General features: G+C 40.9%; 1 protein-coding gene across 3 annotated transcripts in view; it reads right to left on the reverse strand.

Annotated features, from left to right (window-relative positions):
* The window catches only part of dlg4a (discs, large homolog 4a (Drosophila)), a 63,490-nt gene that overhangs the window by 4,086 nt on the left and 38,773 nt on the right, over window positions 1-20,631 (reverse strand). For all 3 annotated transcript variants that reach the window (XM_084942240.1, XM_084942239.1, XM_084942238.1), the window contains exons 3-21: window positions 18,961-19,017; window positions 11,790-11,843; window positions 11,079-11,129; window positions 9,984-10,108; window positions 8,168-8,337; window positions 7,888-8,024; window positions 6,228-6,372; window positions 5,436-5,571; window positions 5,173-5,329; window positions 4,976-5,078; window positions 4,474-4,588; window positions 2,584-2,760; window positions 2,432-2,474; window positions 2,311-2,341; window positions 1,839-1,886; window positions 1,626-1,727; window positions 1,287-1,459; window positions 514-626; window positions 313-404 (exon numbers count right to left, since the gene is read on the reverse strand). In XM_084942240.1, the coding sequence (XP_084798366.1) occupies window positions 313-404; window positions 514-626; window positions 1,287-1,459; window positions 1,626-1,727; window positions 1,839-1,886; window positions 2,311-2,341; window positions 2,432-2,474; window positions 2,584-2,760; window positions 4,474-4,588; window positions 4,976-5,078; window positions 5,173-5,329; window positions 5,436-5,571; window positions 6,228-6,372; window positions 7,888-8,024; window positions 8,168-8,337; window positions 9,984-10,108; window positions 11,079-11,129; window positions 11,790-11,843; window positions 18,961-19,017 (2,029 nt within the window). The remainder of the gene's footprint in view (window positions 1-312; window positions 405-513; window positions 627-1,286; window positions 1,460-1,625; window positions 1,728-1,838; window positions 1,887-2,310; window positions 2,342-2,431; window positions 2,475-2,583; window positions 2,761-4,473; window positions 4,589-4,975; window positions 5,079-5,172; window positions 5,330-5,435; window positions 5,572-6,227; window positions 6,373-7,887; window positions 8,025-8,167; window positions 8,338-9,983; window positions 10,109-11,078; window positions 11,130-11,789; window positions 11,844-18,960; window positions 19,018-20,631) is intronic.

Below are 20,631 nucleotides of genomic sequence, written 5' to 3' on the forward strand. Positions count from 1 at the left end.
GTGCGTACGAGCGCCAGCAAAACACGGTCAGCCTGTTGTTTCTAGAATCTTGTAATGATAAAAGAGATGATTTTTTCCATATCAAATAGATTATGAGTAATCCTACATTTGAGTGCAAACACAGACGCATAAAATCCTGTTTTTCCATCTGGTTCTGCCAAAACCTAAATGTGAATCCCTCTGCTACAGTGGATAGACAGTGCATTGAAAAAAAGCTTACTTTTTTGTTGACTTTACATTTAAAATGTCCATGTAATTAAGTGCAATCTAAAACCAAACCTGCAAGCACATGTGATTGCTGAATGCTCTTACCAGTAAAACACTCTAGGAAGTCTTGTTCTAGTTTGAGGGCTCGGTCCATTCCTTTCCTGGCCTGCTCCTCTGTCAGGCGAGTGTTGATTTCTCTGTTAATCAAATCAAACAAATATAAAATCACACCTGCTTTCAAGCTGTAAAGAATAATCATTGTCAGAATTTTTTTTCTAAATGGATATAGAAGATTTGAGCTCATACAGGACATTCTCCAGCGACTTGGGCCGCACAAAGATGGCAATTGGGTGAAGCTGAGCTGCTTGTAGTCTGCGCACAGCGTTGGCCGAGACATCCAGGATGCAGTGTTTCCCCTGCTGCTCATGCATGCAAGCAAGAACAGAAATGATAAGTAAATACAAAAATAGAATGTTATTTTAGTAATGAATATTGTAGGTTAATTGAGCCACAAGAGATTGCAGCTTATTACTTAAACAGAGCATTGCTTTTATAAAACACAAAGTGTTTTTAGTGCAAATGGATTCATCATACTTAAAGGGGTAAGGGTTTTTTTCCCCATGTCTTTTAGTATTATTTATCTACAGTGTTTTGCGTCAGTTGACCAGTTTTGAAGAGATATCTGCCATCACCTGAATACTATGGACTTAAATATTTGCCTTGTGGTGCTTCAAGCTCCTAAAAACTGTGATTTTGTGGTTTCTGAAAGAAGCGTTACTACTGATGTTTCACCACACAGCCCAAGTGCTATTTAGTATATTATACATGATAGAAGGTCGAGTCTACACATATCTACTCAAACCCAAACCCATTTAGATGAATAAAAAGCAGGTATAGAGGTAAAATATGTAAATATATTTGGGGGTAAACTGTTCCTTTAAGTAATGTCCTTGTGCCTGACTTCATACTCTGGGTACTAAAAGCCGTGGTTTTTATGGCATTCTTTTTCAATATCTCAATGAATCTGGAGGTAATGATCCCATTTTATAAAACCCATTATCCAACACGCTGCTGCACACCTGCTCAGCCACCTCACGGACACTCTGGACACTCGTGCCGTACAGGTGACTGTTGTACTGTCCGGCCTCAATGAACCGATGGCTCTGGATGTCCTTCTCCATCTGTTCCCTGGAGGACACAAAGTGATAGTCTCGCCCGTCCACCTCATACTCCCTCTTGGGCCGCGTGGTGTCTGTCAAATGAAGAACAGAAAGCGCACCTCATTTTGAATCTCAGCATCACCTCTGTCTGATGCACTGCGCACACATCGCTTTAATATTGTCGCATTGTGCAGCGGTGGCAGCAAGTGAAAACTGGCGAACACATCTGTCTCCGAGACTGACAGCGTAATTACTTACGTGGGACACAAGATCCAAACTTATCGGGGAACTCAGACAACAGGTCATCATTTATCCTGTCCTTCACAGGACCCAGAATGATGATGGGCCTTGCATAATGTACTTATCATAAAGAGAATGAAAGGATAAAGAGAGAGCGGGATCATTCACAAAAGAGAAAATCAAAACAATGAACATTCGTATAAAAGCCTGAAAGTGCAGACTTCACCTTACCTTCCACTTGGGTAACTGTCTCATAACTGTGTGAGGCTTTATCTCTCCCTGGTGAGAGAACACAGAAGCGTTCGGTTTCTTTTTGCCTTCTTACAAATGACACGTTTGCATCGGCATGCATGTGTTTGTACTTATATGCAGGGCAGATGATGCATCTTCAAAGGTGGCAGCAAATGCATGAGATATCATTATTGGCAAGGTGTTAAAGGCGTGACTGTTTGATGTAATGTGTGCTTTGGATTATAGCCTTCTGGGAAATACTGAAGGAGAAGTCTTAGATTCATATCTGGCAGTCAATGATCTGCTCAAATAATAGTGGAGAGGCATTTAGAGATATCAGCAATGCCAAGAGTAGAGCAAAGGTGATGATAACACTGCTTTGTTCACACATTTGTTTTAGTTCCAGCTACTTGCACCTTTAATGCATATTACTGATCTCTTAATGGATGCAAAAGAGCATCCACCGAATTACCTTGTGTGCTCAAGCTGTCCCGACCAAGGTCCTGTAACAGAGACAAGAGCAGATATTTACCGATCAGGACACATTTTGAATGAACTCCCCTCCTTCAGAAAGCTATAATGAACAAACGTACCCTCTCTTTGGTGTTAACACGAGACCACTCTTTTCTTTCCACCCTGTAAGGAAGAAAAATGTGTGACAAAGGTGAGACAACCGGTCATTAGCACCGAGCTGCAGCGCTTTACTCTACATTTCAGTAAGTTTGCTACATATAAAGTGTCTGACCTGTGCTTGCTGGGGATGAAGCCAACCTCTTCAGCCTCATTCTGCGGGCTGACCTTACGGGCCTGCCACCACTCTTCATCTCCGCAGTCCAACACGTGCAGCACGTCTCCAAACTTGAACCCAAGTGCTTGACTGAGAAAGCCACAGTCGGCAGTTTTATCATAGTCAAAAAGAGCCCTGGAAGGAAAAAGAGGATTTCAATTAGGCATTTCATAAAAAGCCTTTAAATATCTTTTTTTTTTTTAAAAGCCACTGATATTCCAAAAACTGCGCTTTTAGTATATTTTAATTTGCATCGTGATAACAGAAACATCTGTACAGTTGGAAACGTTACATTGTAAGTGATGTGTGCTAAAAAAAAGAATTTTTGAATTTTAACAAGTGTGCTGACTAAATGGAGAGAGAGGACCAGAAACATGCTTGACATTTTCATAAAGACAAAGCGGATAGGAATAAAACATTGGGGGTACGCTGCTATACTGGCATTTTTATAAATAATTGTTTTTAGCCACCTGTGGCTAGCACTGAGTGCCCCACACGACTTCAGTTATTCAGAAAAGAAGAATTTGTATGAAATATTGGATTTAGCCTAATTATGAGCTTTAAAAGCATGACTGACAGCGTCTGCTTTCCACCGACATGTCATGTGCCAGTGGACGTATAACACACTGTATGAATTGTAACCTTGAACTGCTTCTCTTTCCAGGATTTTTTTCTGTCGAGCAAAGCATACCTTGAATACCAGCGACTAGTCCTCTCACCCACTCTTCTTATAAAGACCAGTGTGTATTCTGTGCAGTGTGATGTGATGTGGTGTTTGGATGTTTGCTTGTTGGTTTTTGGCTTAAAGTATTTCTGCAACCTGCAGTGATTTTGAAGATAATTTGCACTACAAGTGCTCTTTAGTTTGTCTTTAATAAACATAGTTAATAAGTTGGTTGGTGTAAATATTTAAATGGAATATTAATATAATTCAATGTGGGTCGGTTGCTGTGTGGCTGTAGAGCTTAGTTTGGATTAATCGTGACATTTTTATTTAACTGCGCAGAAAATAAAGAGCGTTTCAGTAACGTTGTGTTGACTGCTCTAAATGATTACCTTCAGTAAACACGTGAGTCTGTTGTATACACAGTAAACACAGTAATGCAATGGTGTCCTGCTGGTACTCCCTGTAAATCGAATATTGGCGGTGAATACATCAAATGGTAGCTAAATGCATATAAAGGCCCAGGAAACAATAATTAACACTCTAATGCTGTTGACTGAGACATATTTGCAGACAGATACTTTACATTTTTCCTCTTCTTTCCTTCTTGCTCTTAAGGCTTGTAGTTTTTGTGATTTTTGTATGTATAGCGCTCGCCTTGTCATTTTATTTCTCTATTCTTACTTCATATTGTGTGCCTTTGAAGCCTGACTATACATTGCCTTTGATAACTACTTCTGCTCTTGCGGCTATAGATCCTCTTCTGACTTTCAAAACTCAACACTTGAACTGAACGAGGCTTTGCAAATGTTTCTTTGTAGCAGACACAGTTGGCAGCATAATGGCGTTCGAGTGGAAGGACGGCTGAGTTCAAATAATGACGTTTTCTTTAGTTAAATATGCTTGACATATTTTTGGCTTTGTGCAGGTAGGTTTTTAGCTCTCTGACTCAAAATACTTTAAACAACATTAAATTGAACTAAATCTGCATTATTTGAAGTATTTGAAACATCCATACGATATATGCTGCAATATAACCACTCTTATTAATGATAAAAAGCTGTGGATTTCTGCTATGCTGCAGTCAAACGATGCATTAACCCAAAAACCGTATCCTCGAGCCACTTTGATCTCATCCTATAAGGCTAATATCAAAGGTAGTTTTTCTGCTTTTAGTGTGAGACCTGATGTAGAAGCCTCTCTTTGGATTACTCCTTAGGGTTGTCGTCCCAGAGCCCATGCTGCTGTTCATCAGCTGTTCCCTCAAGTCATGGATCTTAGCCTCAAAACGACTGTACTCTGCAACAGAGAAACACAAACATATAAGATTCCATATTTTACTCTCAGACACCTAAAATGTTTGCTTCAATAATAATAAAGATCTTTCTCTTTTCCATGTCTAGTCCTTCAGAGGCTGAAGCGTGGATAAATGGATTTAGCTGCAGATGTTTGATCTCTTTGTTTCAAAAAGAATCTAAATGAGAAATTACTAAGTCATTGTTTTGTTCTTTGCCCATCGCCTACATTTCCACTTTATTTAAAAAACTAGTCCTACCATTGCATTTAGTCATTTTCTTCAAAAAGAGATTTTGAAGCTTATTTTAAAGGCCAATTTTTAGACTCATTGCTCAAACGAGTTTTGCAACGTATAAAGTTCTTTGTGAGAAGGTCTCTCAGTGGTTTTACCATCGGGTCGGTACTGTGCGATGATGGTAACTGTCTGGCCAGCGTTCTTCAGTGCTGCAGCTGCCTGTTCGTGTGTGGCCATACGCAGGTCCACGCCGTTTACCTGTCACACACACACCATGACTGTTAACACCTGACGACCCAGTGCTGCTAAGGATTACATGACTACATGATTACATGAAGAAAACTGTCATTACACTGAGGATCTGATCCCCTTTGTGCAGCTCTCCGCTGAGGTCAGCTGGACCGCCTGCCAGGATGAAGGAGATAAAGATCCCCTCGCCGTCCTCTCCTCCGACGATGTTAAATCCCAAACCCGTGGAGCCTCGGTGGATCAAAACTCGACGAGGCTCTCTGAAAAAGCGATGAAGGAGACAAAATAAGTTTTATAGGGCTAAAATGCCCCCATAATAATAATAAATAAACAAGATAAAACTGCAGTTCAAGGATCATTGCTCACCTGGGAATATCATCATCTCCCATCATGCCGTGTAGAACAGGAGAAAACCGACTCGGTGAGGTGGGAGTGAGGGCTTGCGGGTAATCAGATCCGAGATAGTTTGGGTGGCTAAGTTCAGTATCCATATGGGAATATGCTGGAAAAATAAGCACAAAACCAAATGAGGTGTAACATACCAAGCACATGGATTTTATTCTACTTCAATTTTCATGCACTTTTTTCTTGGTTTCAGGTCACAGGTTGCACTGCAACTTAAGAAAACACCAGAAAAATAGAAAAGGAAACACTACGGAAGTAGCGGAAAACTGTGTTTTGGGGGGGAAAAATAACGAGACAAAAGTGACAGAAACCAAAACATGCACTGAGACAAGCTCAAAATAAACAGAGGATTCATCAGTGTAGTACAAGAGAAAAGGTGAAAGTAACGTGTTTTAATACTGTACATACATGTTTGCTATTAGACGTTTACTGTTAGCTTGCTATTCCATTAAGTTTTTGTCTCCCAAAATCACATCTGTTGTGTTTTGTGAAACTTTTTTCTGGTGAAATTTGTATTTTGTATTTTTGTAGCTTCCACTTTGTAGAGAAAACTGGTAGAAACTGGTTCTGAACTGAGATTTTACTATTCATAGAAATCCCACAGTCATCTCTAGCACTTAATAAGACTTTTTCTCCCTCTGTTCTATTTTTGACAGCTGTTCCAAACACAAAAACAGCAGGTCTTGTTTTTAATAGCTCAAAGTTCTCTTTAATACGGGGTGAGGGAATTTGGGCAGAAGGATGGAGGCTTACTGCTGGTGAGGTCAGGAGGGTTGTACGAGTTGGTCAGGAACAGGTTGTTGGGCTTGGCCACCCTGAGGTACACCACCTCGGCTGTGTTCTTCAGAGCCCCCACCGCATCCTCGTGCATCACATCCTCCAGACACACGTTGTTCACCTGATTGTTCGCAACAAACAAGGAAACACAGGTAAGGTAACAAAGTGCAAATAAGAAGGCTGTCACCCCTGTGACTTCATTATGTGTGATCCAACAGCACTCACAGATTAGATTTAACAGAGACATTTAGCAGCTAGATTCCAGTAATGAAAGCAAAATTACAGTTTAGTCTGTGGAAAGTTAATACATGTTAGGGAAAGATGTTAATAACATTAATTTTTAATGGTAGAACAATAAGTTTTAAGTGATTTATTGTAACACAGACCAGTTTGAATAATACGCTAAGTGAAGTTGCTCCATGAGAGAATCTCTCTTTGTCTAAAAGCGGGAGTCACATTCATTTCCATCCATGGGCTATATTCAGCCCCATGAGCTATCAAGTGTGCCAGGCCAGTAAAACCACTTCCTAATAACTTAGAAGAAATATACACATCTAAAATTCTCCCTGTTTTTTTACTGTAATAAGGTACAAGATACATTTGGAAAATGTTCATATTTTATGAAGCATCCAGGAGTCTGAACCTTTTGAGGTCCTCTCACCCTCAGCTGGTCTAGGTGGATCGCTGCCCATCCCTAAGCCTGGTTTCGCTAGAGGTTTCTTCCTGTTAAAAAGGGGTTTTTCCTTCCCACTGTTGCCAAGTGCTTGGGGCAACATAGGGTTGTCTGATTGTTGGGGTCTTTCTTCTACTATTTCTGGGCCTTTAAATTCCAATGTAAAGTGCCTCAGGGAGACTGTTGTTGTGATTTGGCGCTATATAAATACAACAGAATTTATTTAAATGCATATATATCTTAAGAAAAACAATATCCTCCACATTCAGTCAGTCTACTGTTAGTATAACCATACGCTTTGTCAAATGTGGAAAAATCGCATCAGTCACACTTAGCAAAGCGTTCCAGATGGGACCCTGTGGAGGGCTGGTTCCGGCTCACTGACCTCATGTTTGACACCTCTGATGCAGAAATTAGAGTATAAATCGCTAAACTCAAATTGGTTTAGACACCTTTAAAGTGGACGGGAAATGCAGGGAGAGAAATAGTTGGAATGACAAGTTCCAGCTGATTGAGAGTTAAATCAAAGAAACTGTGGCTGCGTGGTGTTAACTGTAGGTTACAGAGAGAACACATAATGTATTTTTTAACAAATTCACAGGGAACAAAAGGATGCTGCCACATCCCATTCTGAGTTAAAGCAACGGCTCAGACACCATTTAGTGGGAACAGCACCATTTTGAAGCTGGTGGTGTTGAGCTGTGTGTTCTCCAGCAGGTGGCAGTAATGCTGCTTAGAAATCACTCTGGCATTGTTGTAGTTAAGGCTCACTCCATCCTACACATGTGGTAAACATATTAATGGCTGTAATGTCAAACCATGAAAACCGAGAGCTGTAATTTATCTTGGCTCTTGATACATCAGTGCCTCATATGTGCACAATGTGTGAGTGTGCATACGGGTGAGCACGTATGAGGACACATGTCCCTGCATGCTGGAAGCTATTATATGTGAGTGACTGACCGCTAAGATCTTGTCTCCAATCTGCAGACGCCCATCTTTATGAGCTGCTCCGCCTTCAATGATCTTAGTGACATAGATGCTGTTATCTCCTGGTATGTGCTGGTTCCCCACCCCTCCAGCAATGCTGAAACCTAATCCTGAGAAAAGGGGGAGCAGAGCGTGAGCAAAGGAGGTGCAGGTTAACACAGAGTAGATTTACTAAATCCAGAGGGCACAGCTTAGCATCCGTAAGCCCACGCAAAAGCCTTGATGCTTTGCACCAGTCCTCGCTTGCACATACCTTTAGGCCCTTTGATGAGCTTGATTTCAGTGACTTTTTCCGCTGCTGGTTTTCTGCGGAGAACGTAGAGGCGGACGATAGCACCTGCCTCCTTAAGAGCCTCCACAGCTTGGCTATGTGTCACCTCCCTCACGTCCACATCATTCACAAATAGGATGCAGTCGTTCACACTAAGAAATGGAGAGAGACAGAGACAGACTGTGGGCGCGAGAGGAAAAAATACCGCATGAGTTTTTGTTTTGGTGAAGAAGTTTGGGTGTAATCCTCCACCAGACGAGGTCAGGAACAGTCAATCTCCAGCTACAGCCGCGCTGGGGATCCAGTTTCACTGCAGACTTTTTTTTTCTCCACTTCTCAGTGACTAAGATTAAAGAGGGTATAATCTCTTGCTCTATTGATTTAGCACTGGGGGAAAGCTGCAGTATAGCTTCTTTGTGTTAACCGCTCATAAAAAATGATGACGACTTGATAGGTGAAGCGAAAGTGACAGCCTGTGTGTATAGGAGAAGCTGATTTTCAGCGATGAAATTGCTATTTTCAGACACACACATTTTTTTTCCCCTCCAGGGCCGTGTTTTCGTGATTCCATTCATGTATTCAAAATGTATTTTATGGCCATGAAAATGATGATGCGTAAATAGGACTGAAATTATTCTTGCAGGCTGCCGGAGCTTTAACCACTGAAATACATCACTATAGTCAAATCCAAAGGGACCCAATCACAGCTGACATCTTCATGCAAATGATGTTACATCATCCGAGCTGCATATTATCTGCAAGGCTGCATGTAGGAAAGATTTAAAACATTTTTATCATGCAATGTTTTTTTCAGCCTCCACAGAACATCCGTATATATTTATTGATGCACTGTGTTGATTTGAGCACAACCTTTATTAAACATGTGTATGTGTAGGGGACTAAATATTCCAAATAACCTTCATTTAACTGCAAAAAATAAATAAATCAGTTACTTTGATGGAAGAACCTTTTAACAACCACGTTAAAATAAGCAGATAGTAGCTTAATTAAAGGCCAAGGACAAAAAAAAAATACTTGCATTCAAGCAAATATGAGCATTTTCATTAGATCTTCTTCAAACTCATCATTCCAGATGGAGGTTTATAGGTCAAGTGTAAAGAAGACGATGCGTCTGTGTTAAAGCACAGTCACAGAAATGGATCCTAAGTGTTGTTTTTTTCCCACAGAAAGGCAAACTCTGTACTACATCCTCTTATGAAAGTGGCAAAACATGAATATTATTACGTATTCTTGCAACAAGCATGATTAGGATTCCATCTTTTTTCATTTAAATTTAGGCGAGAACAGTTCTTTTCTTCCAAAAATATGTTGCAGCTTGCCGCTACATGTTTTGTCCATTAAGTGAGAGTGTGGAGATTTATGGCACTAACCTTGACACACAAACCACATTTTAAACGTGCTTTTCCATATCGTGAGTTTAAAGTGGGACCTAATTTGTCATATACAACATATTTAAGCCTTACTTTACTTCTTTTAAACATGGCATCAAAATGCAAAAAGACCTTTAAACATGTCGGGGAAGAAAATACAAACGCTTAGCTAGGCTAAGGCATGCCTTTCTTGAGTTAAACAGACAGATGCTCTTACATGTAGCTCTGAAGCTGAGCAGACTGAACGAGCAACGAGTTATGTGCAGTACTGTGTTACATTACTTTGCACTTAAAAAAGAAGATGGGAGGCTTTGCTTAAGCATCCACTTCTCTTGTCTTGGGTTTTGGAATGTATGTGCGTACAGACTGGATTTGTGTTTATTGTAGCTCGCTGTGTGCGCTTTTACCTCAGCCGTCCATCCTGAGCAGCAGCTCCTCCAGGTATGATTTTGGTGATGAAGATGCTGGGGTCATCGCCCACGTGAGGGTTGTCTGTTCCCCCTGCTATGCTAAAGCCCAGGCCTGAGTTACCCTGCAATTCAATGCAAACAACACACACATGTGCAAGAGAAAGTTTTCCTGTGACTGCATGCAGTCCTGTGAAAAAACAAAAAACACAGCTCTACTGAGCTCTTGCAACAGCATTTTAATAAGGCTGATGTCTGTACTTTGACTGGGACATTAAAATACCCTCTTTTTCTCTTTTCAAGCCATTCTGTCGTAGACTTGCTGCTGTGCTTGGGGTCACGGTTCTGTTTCCTGATCCGTTTGGGCTTTAGCCCACGTTTGACTCTAGATTACTTTAGTAAACAGTGGAGTTTATGTTTGACTCAATGCCATTGAGGTGCCTGGGTCTCGTGGCTCTAAAACAAGCCAGTGCTTGACAGTTGGCATGAGGTGTTGGGCGCTGATATGCTGTGTTTGGTTTGGGCCAAAACTTTCCACTTTGGTTTGTTCACATCAAACTTTGCAAACCTTTACAAAGCTGTGTTGCCATGTTCTTTTTACAGAGAAGAGGATTTCTCCTGGCAACTTTTCCAAACATGCCATACTTGTTAAGTCTTTTTTATAACTGTACCGTCATCAACCTAACATTTAACTCATGGATTTTTGGAAATTTCTCTGAGCATTGCACAGTCTGACCTTGGGAAAATTACTGCACTCTGTTATCACACACCTGAGTGCCCCAGACCAGCAAACTGTCAAAACCGGTGCTTTTACTTGTTGAAAATCACTTAATCAAGTGCATTTGATTAGCAGCGCCTTGCTGCTACTTAATTCTCTTTGTCATCTGAAGGTTTTGTGTTTCCATGTCTTTGAATGACGGGAGTGGCATTTATAGATATATAACTCACAGCACTTTTACATTCATGCATCCATAAAAAGCTTGACTTTGACTCGCTCTAACTTTTAATCCCGATGCTGTCCATATGATAAGAATCACAGCGCAACTAGACTGTAAATATGTAATGAGGTTTAAAAGATCACATCATGACACTCACTCTCTCCAGTGTGATTTCCTCATACTCGATTTCGCCTTCTGTCCCATTCACCTGTCAAGAAGACATCAGTTTAAGGGTGGTGTCCCTGTAGACTATTTTTGTCACAACCAGTCAGCTAAATTTTATCTCTAGCATTAGTCCCGTGGACCGGATCATCATATGTGCACTATTGACTGCTGCACTGTTCTTTCAGTCCCATTCTTCCTTCTGGATGAACAACTTGGCTCCACGTCAGCTTTACCTTTGCAATTACAGTTCAAGAGGACGAGGAGATTTAAGTAACTTCAGTCTTCAGTGTTTTGGTGTCTGACCTAGAAAACAACTTCTCTTCATGCCGTAGTGGTGCAAAAATGCTGCTGCTGCTGCTCTGTGATTGCAGGCATTTCCTCATTCTCTACACAACTCGTGATGATACGGTCACTGCTTTTCCTTACAGATATGACACCATTTCAGAACTCTGAAGCAAATTAAGGAATATTTCTATTCTGCCAAATGTATATCAAACAAAGAAAGCTAATTTAATTAAAATGGAGGAAAAATTCATCACTGTTACAGTGCAGATTAAAACAGTGTGCAAAGCCCTACCTGCAGGGTGGGAAAGGAGTGGAATTGAACTGATAATGTACAATGAATATGAAGGCAGTTAAGTTAGCCATGTGGTTAAGCCTAACGTAATAATACAATAAAGGGATGATTAAACATAATCCTTACATATGGGGAGCCATCGAGTGTGTCAGTGTTCACGACCACTGGAGGAGTGTTTCCCTGGAGGCAGAGAGAAAGGAAACATTATTAAGAAATAATGGCAGAAATTCAAATGTGAGGCAAGTCTCGGCTGAGCTCTCAGTGTACCCTTGAAACCTGCAGTCGCAGCCAAGACTGATGACCATTTTAGCTGTAAGTTGTGATGACACTGCTCTCACTATGCTTTGGTTATCACTCTGCTAAAGGATGGAGAGCACTGCTCCTAAACCATTTGTTATCATCCGTCCATGATGGACACAGAAATAATTCACGCAGGCCCTTATACTCATGGCCATGGTTTTATTTTTGCTCTAGCTGCTAGTTGAATTACAGAGCTGATCTCATGGATATTGCGGATATGTTCCTGCCCATCGTTTCAAAACAAACATCTCAGTATTTCGTACATATGGCAATTTCTGTGGAGAGTCGGAGGATGATGAAGACACGGTAAACTGGTATAATGACAATGACACACAGCATGATTAGCCCATTTAGTATAATGCTGGCTCACTTAACGGTCGGCGATTCTGTCCAAAACCATACTGCAGCAAAGCTCACAGAGCCAGATTAAACCACAGCATTTCAACAAGTTATCCATCAGGATCAAAGTGATGCAGAAAATAGCACAAAAAGCAGCAAATCAGTGGGTGGACAGGATTTTTGGCGTGGACGTGGGTTGGATTTACCTGCCAAGAATTTTCTTCCAGCTCACCTGAAGTGTCACAGTTTATCCACGCTCTTTTATTTCACTTCAGTTTCATTCATACAGCACCAGCTCGCCACAGCAGACATCAACACTGTACTCTCATTCTTTCATCATTCTTTCTGGGATTCACTCACATCTTCAGTCTGTCGCTCTAAAATGCGAATGCACTGTTGACCGACTCCCTGTGCAAACTCCATTGTTCATTTTTTTTGTTACTGTTCTTTAGCGCACGCTGATTAGCATGGGGAAGACACTGTGCATCCAAAAGTGCTTACAGAAAAGCAAACAGCAGCACAAAATCAGCCTGCTGACCTTCACAGACCTGACAGCTCTGACACACACAAACAGCTACGCGGCCAATCCAAACACATGCGCTTTCAATAAAATGGCTTTATAATCCTAGCCAGTGATCTTTATGGGATGCAAAGGGAAGTTATTTGTTTACACTCTCTAAGACGTTCAAGCTGAGCCAGAGGAAGAAGTGTTATCCGTTTATTCATATTTTCTCTGAAAACAACATCTGGATGTGATACACTGTAGAAATACATTATAGCAGTGCAGCAGCTTTTCAGCAGACTTTTAACAACATGCATTTTGACTGATCACAGCAGGAAATGCAGATAATTTACATTTTGTTTGTAATGGTTCAGTTTCATTAGGCGTTCCATGGCGCAGCAGGAAAAGTGCAGGGGTAACTAATGACATTAATGAAGCCTTTGTTTCACTCTGTGTCCCAGAGCTAGCACGCACTATACAACATCCTGGCACAGCAAAATTATTTCATTAACAACATTATTTATATCTGAGGAGCCAAAAAGTTCAGTGAAGCCTGCTCCTTTTAAACATGCTGGATGTGTGGAATTGCCCGACGACTCGGGCAATTTCACAAAACGTCAGTCCTCCTAAAGAAAAGACACAAATCTCTCTTCTGACGAGTGTTTCAACTGCTCACTGTCTGATTGCAGCATTGCCTGTGCACGGCTTCATCACGCACAGTAGCCGCATCCAGCGGTGCTACTGAACATTACGTCAAATTCATCCTTATCTGGAGAGAGAAATAATGAGTATAGCTAGCAGAAATCTAAGCCTAGTGCAGGCAATTTCCCTGCAGGGATTTTGACAGAGCTCTCTTTCTGTCTCTCCGCTCTGTCAAGTCTTTTGACATCAGGGCGGTTAGGATTTACAGTGTTTGGCTGCTCTTGCCCACCTATATTTTAACACCACCTATTCAGCCATCCCTGGCATGGCTCTATAGGCAGCATCGCCATCCATCAGCAAACGGACACTAATGCATTTACAATTCAAGCAGGACTCTGCAAATTTGCATCACTACTCACACACGGCCTGAGCAGGACTTGATTAGTATTAGCAGATCTGATTACTCGAGCTCACTGTGATTAAAATGTCTGTTATGAGCTTTAATGGCAGCAATTTGAAAAGTTAAAAAAAATCCTGGTGCCTTTTAAATCACACAATAACACAATGCACATACTTTAAAATATTTAAATAACAAAACACACTAATGTAATATTCTGTGCCGGTGACATTTTCATTAAAATCTGTGCAACTATGCTGAGGTGGAGTCATACAAACAAACAAACATGAAGTAAACATGTTTAAAACATGCCTACCATTTTATGATGCCGACGTTTCTTGCCCTTCCGTACATTGTTGAGGAATCGGCAGCCCATCTTTTTGGCGTACCACACAGACATAAACATTGTGCTTCTGTCCTTAGATGTCAGTCACTGATATTCAATATTACACCCTGTTCAAGTCTTACAACGATATACAGACACACTGAAAGTGTCAAGGTGTTTTTTTAGAGTACCCTCTGCAAGCATCTTCATTCAAATTCACCACAAAGTACCACCAAGGTATTGTTGCCAAGCGAGCCATTAGGTCTAGGCCCTGCCATAACAGTAAGCTTCCACAGTGGATCAATTAAAAGATACCTGTTTCAACTTAAGATATTACACTTGAGCTTTACATTTAACTCAAATCTAATCGAATCCTGCTGGCATGCTCAAGATATGCAACGATTTCATGTCCAGAATCACACAAAGAGCACAGCTCAGTAATGTTTTCCTCCTGTTGAGTCGGTGCTGAAGATTTCATCCACCAAGGCTGAGGCTGATCACTTGTTGCCAGTAAGTCTTGTTGTTATCTGATACCCGATCATCCACTCTTCGGGAAGCCATCTATCCAGAATAAAAAGAAATAGATCCCTTCATTCTCCATCCTCTCTGGTAGTGGACTACGATAGCCGTGCCTCCCTGCTACTGGTCTGTGCTCAGAGAGAACGCAGTTCACATTTTCTGCTGCTCCTGTACTATACCCCTCCCATCCCTGCTGCTGAGAGAAAGAGGAGCAGGCAGGAAAGTTTGATGGCAATTACTTAGCTGTCTCACTGTATAATGTCTACGCTGGTGATGTGAAAAGCTGAGGAATTATACTTTGACTGAACTTAAGAAGGACAAGTGGCGCAAACTGGCCTCCCTTTTTTCTTAGGGAACACTCGACACTGAAAGGTTTGTGAGTACTGTACCAGTTCTAGTAAAAAGAATGACGCCTGAACACAGTAGTGACAGCTTGGTTGGAAAAAATGAAGCTTGCCATGTCACGTTTTTGCCAGACCTGAGCTGTTTTTGAAAGTGTGTATATGTCCGTAAATTAGGGCCCTTCAAAGGAGATTTTGATTTGCGACGTGAGGAGAAGCTGGAGTAATTGCAGGGCAGCGTTTGCAGATAATGAACAAATCCTCCTTTTAGTTTCATTAAATTTATTTAATTTCAGCTCAATATTTGTGTCTCTTCTGCTCTCTTCGGCGTTCTGCTTCACCATGTTAGCGCTGCTTCATTCTGAAATGCACAGAGTGATGAAAACTCACACAGGGTGAAACAGAGAGCAGAGGAGAGCAGCAAAAACAGCAACAGAGAGTGGCTGGTTTAACATTTGTTTATCTTGGTTTAAGATGCCAATGCCCTCATGTGACATCCGCTCACTGCGAATATTGTTTTTTGCAGCTTTACTGCAAACACAAATTATTTTCAAGTTGGGCGATCAGTATAAAACATCATTTTACATAAACTTATCAACAACGTAGCTGCCTGCAAATGCATTTTTGTTTTGTTATGATGAATATAATTGTGTTGAAAAAAACATTGAATATAATAATATTCTCTCAAGACATGTCTAAGGACCTTATTGAAGGACCTGTCATCACTATTGACAGCAATACTACTGACCGAATATGGAGTTGAAGAAAAGAGGAGGGGTTTGTTTGCCATTTTTACCTTGAATAATTAAACAGGACGTGAGGTTACTATGAAAGCACACCACCATGTACAGAAAAAAAGGCTTAAATGATCCTTTTTCCAAGCTTGTGCAAGCGCTCTCTTTCAGAAAGACAGATGGATTGGCAGGCGTGGAATATATATGCACAAATGCATGCACGCACACTGAACAGACTTAAGCAAGGACATGCTGAAGGACAAGTTGTCAGCAAACGTTCTCATTCTGTGAAATAAAATCCCTCCATTTACCTATCTAATATTTTTCGCCCTTCTGCAAGGCCCTCTCTATCCTTTACTCCGCCATTCAGCACAAACAGCTCTCTCCTCTTTCAGCATTTTTTTCTCCCCCTCTTTCTCTCTCCCCTCTGCTTCCCAAAGGACCTGAGCTGCGGCTGCTCAGTAATTACACTGAAGCTGCAGGGACGTATTTAAACATTTATTAAAGAAAAATAGGGAGGATGGGAAAATGAAGATGGAAACCAGATACTGACCAGACAAGAATGGAGAAGAGAAAGGGGGAAGGTATAATGGAGAGCTCTTGGGGAATCACTACAGAAACGTGTAACTGATCCTTACGTTAAAAACAAACTGTCTTTTTTTTTTTTGCAAAGTGTCAGACACGTGTCAGAGTGTTTAACTGCTTTGTCTGAAGAAGGATTTGTCTGATTTGGGCTGCGTACTGCGTCTGTGGTTGGAGACAAGGAAAGTGATATGCATCCTTTTTCATTAGAACTGAAGGAGTATAACAAATGGGTTGGTGGGAGTCTTCAGTAAGCACTTACAGCCTTCTGCTTCTCACTTTCAACTTGTCAGGTGAAGGATTAATGGCAAAGATAAGCACTGTGTAGAGTTTATCTCAACAATTCAAAACTGTCACAATAAAAGTACCTCATACATTATTAAAAAAGCCTACCCTAGGTTGTTTTTTGTTTTTTCATTTTTAGACAAATCTCTGTCTTTAAGGAGAATTATATAAAGAGAAAGAGAACAAAAACAGTGCTTTCAGGCCAGTTCATTCAGAATATATCGAATCAGATGACCCTAACCCTTTAAAGCATTATTTTCATATAAACTTGTAATAAGAAAACAAAGAATGAATTCACTTCCTAAAGAAATCTCCACGTGTTACAGACTGGATACAATGTGACACAAAAAAGCTTTCATTTGCTGCGATTGCTGTTAGACCGTGAACTTTAAGTAAACCAACAGCAGATAAATAAAAGCAGAGCAGTCAACACATCAGTTTCTATGTTTATGCAGGCTCGAAGAGTCACATCGAGTAAGAGGCGGGAAGATTCATCAGCATGAGCTCAGATCGATATCAAAAGTTCTGCGCAGTGTGAAGAAAAAAAAGATTTCTAATTACATTACCAGATAAGTTAAAAAAAATGGATGTCATTTGAAGCTAAAGCACCTCTTTGCTAAATCATGTACATAACCCAAAGACCTTCTATTACTTGCCAAACCATTGCAGTGCTTCCAGAGACAATCCTACCCATAAATCAATGGGCCCTGGAGTGGTACTGGCAAACCCCACACCATTAGAGCAATAAAGACACAGACTGACGATACCGCCTACACATCAATGACAACCACACGGGCATTACATCGGCAGCAAACACGTCCACACACAAAGGCATTGCCGCAATGCATCTTGAAGACAGGACACACTTAACCCGACCAGTGGGGAAAATTGAGTGCATGCATCAACAGAATGCAGTCGTTCTGTGCATGTTTGAAGGAACGCATACAAACACATTTTTCTTACTGATGACTTCATGCTGGAGGCTGCGTGGTCTCCCATATGTTAAACAGTTTAATTCTAAGCATGTGTTATTAATTGCGTTGTGTTCAAAGTCAGGGCAGGCCCACAAAGACAAAGAATGACGTATAGTTTACAAGAGTAACTACTTGTTCGAGAGACACGGAGAGACTGAAAGCCAAACTCCACAGTGCACTTATTTCAATGATCCTGTCTTTTTGCCTTTAAAGTAATTACGTAGCAGCTCATTTCTAATGTTCAGATTTTCGACTAATAGAAACACAATATAATATTGTGTGTCTTTTGTTCTGTCTTCCTCCCCTCACCCCAAATTGGCCAGATGGCAGCCTCTGAGCCTGTTTCGGCCATATGTTTCTTCCTGTTCGAAGGAAGTTTTTCCTTCCCACCTTTCCCAAACCACTTCAAAGGGGCTCTTCGATTGCTGGGGTTTTCTCTTGGTTACCTTACAGTCTAAAGCACCACGAGGCGACTGCTGTTATGATTTTTGTGCTACATAAATAAAATGTAATTAAATTGAGTATCCTAATAAAAGGTTAGGAAGGAACAACTTCTCAGTGGTGATAGATACATTTCTGTACCACTATAAGCACGTTTCGCCTTGCAACTGCGAGCAACACATTGAGCAAGATGCAAATGCAACCTCACTCAAACCTCACAAAAATGCTTTATAGAGGAAGCAGGACAGCCAGATTTTCAAGGTTATGAAAGTTGAGTGTGCACGGTCTAACACTGACACCTACAGGTTTCAGTCTCCCCTTGCAAATCTCTGCTTGTCTCTGTCTGTCCATATCCATGCCACAAAGGTTTAGCAATGTAGCACTAAAGGTTTAGCAGTGACATACATCAGGACTTTACATATGTGTCTTGACCACATAGATAGTTTTCTCATTGTGTTACATGTTTTAGGATTGTTGGGAAATATGAACTTCTACATGCACAGAAATGCTATAGTAGGTTATGTGTTGTTTAATTAGAACATAGGAACTGAAATATGCACGTAACGACAGATCTGAGCCTTACGGTGTGATTGAATTTTCAACATTTGAAAAACTATTTTAGTGATTTCTGTGATTTTAGTCCCAAAAATAGCCACTGAGTACAAGCAGAACAAATCTGTTAGACAAAGGAGATTTGAATGACAGTGAGCATGAAGCTGCTGATATGATCAGAAACAGATGACCTCATACTCTGGCAGTACAGATAAAATGGCGATGAATGGGCAGCTGTCTCTCTGCAATCAGACAGCCAGCCAAAGACACGGAACAAAGATAAAAATCACACTGATTATGATGACTGATGATGATACCGGTAACTTTCACGTTGATGGACCAGCACGGATTGCTGTGCTCTTACCAGTGTGGAAACAGCGGAGGTGTACATTGGAGTGTGTCCCGTAGACATCAACACAGGCTGCAAAACAACAGAAGGAGAGGGTAATTGTGCAGGCCTTGTACATCGGCACAGGGAAGAACAGCGGGTACCGCTCAGTCTTTTCTCTTGTGGCGATTGATTTTGTATATTTCTAAGAAATCCTGAAAGCAGGCCTTGAATGCGACAGTTAAAGGGCCCACACTGTAACATACTGTACTACAGTGGTGAAAGTAAAATACTTGTTATATGCAAAATCTTAAAAACAGTGTACCACACAGACAGCACATCGAGAAACATTGATTAAAAATTGTATACTGATCATTTATACAAGCACCAGCCCTGAAGATGGATTAATGCAGAACAGCGATCAAACAATCAAACTAAACAGAATACACAGTGACACAGACGGACTGTCTCTACTACTCACTGATAGCTTATATATGAGAGAGTAAAAAACATTCAGGTACATACAACCATTAAGAAACAGTGGGACTGTCAGTGCTTGTTAAAGCAGAATTGATTACTCTGCACAGCTGAAGTTTTAAACAATCCACCATGTGCCCATGAATTTTACAAACAGCAACACTGCAGCATTTTCACATGTCAGGAGACCCGTTTCCTCCCACTGGAAAAGTTTTATATTACAACAAAGCATGTAATTAAAGTATGAATGTTAGCACAGCTGCATTTGCTGATCCAGCACAGCACTTCATTCAGTTGATTCATGCCGATTCCTCTTGTTATTAACAGACACTACCTGTCTTTCTTAATATAGACACTGCTTTCTATTCAGTGCTTCACTGGAAATATTTTGGCTTGCTAAATGGCAAATCAGGAGTCATATCAAAGCTGAAGAGTATGAAAAAATGCAACGAGTCAATGTTTCTGCTGCCACGCAGTCTCAAGCATGTGAGATGGCTGCAGGAGGGGTTAGGTAGTGTGGAGAAGGTTTTTAAAGATGGGAAAGTAAAACTTGGGCAATGTTATTCACTTGCTGGACCCACATCCTCTCTGTAAACGAGAATGAACAGCTTGTATAACTGGGGGAACATATATAGATGAGAACCGGGAGGAGCGTGTTTGGAGGCGTAGTCCCGCTCCTGAAATTCAGATACTTTATCTCCAATTGATGAAGGCCAGGCTTTCCAGTGTTGTTCAAAAAGTAACAAACCAGTTCACAAGAGCCCTCAGGGGTACTGTGTGAGGACACAGCACAAGCAAATGGAGTAACACAGTGCAGATAAACCAGACATTATCATCATCATCATCATAGTTATCCTGAAATTGACCATTATTGTCTTTAAATCTTCATCAAAATCACATTTAACAACAAAAAATCAATTACCTGTAAGCCATATGTAATAATTATTAAATCTCTTTATCAGGCCTGTATTAATATTTGCGACTCATAGTATCGCAGAAATCTGATCACAATATGAATTTTACTCGTCTAACTCTGAGTGGGACAAACATAAGGGTCGCCACATGTTCAGGCATCCAGCCAGCCTAGGACGGAGTTACGTTCTTGTATTTGTTTTTATAGCTATTCAAGGATGCACACGCAAAGCTCCCAGAGCGTGATGTGAACAATTCACTTTGAACTAAGTTAAGGCAGACCTTTGTACTTCATCATGCATTCAGCTCTCCCTGAAG

Source organism: Perissodus microlepis, chromosome 10, assembly GCF_051167445.1.
Source record: "Perissodus microlepis isolate ML-2025 ecotype Zambia chromosome 10, ASM5116744v1, whole genome shotgun sequence".
Taxonomy (NCBI): domain Eukaryota; kingdom Metazoa; phylum Chordata; class Actinopteri; order Cichliformes; family Cichlidae; genus Perissodus; species Perissodus microlepis.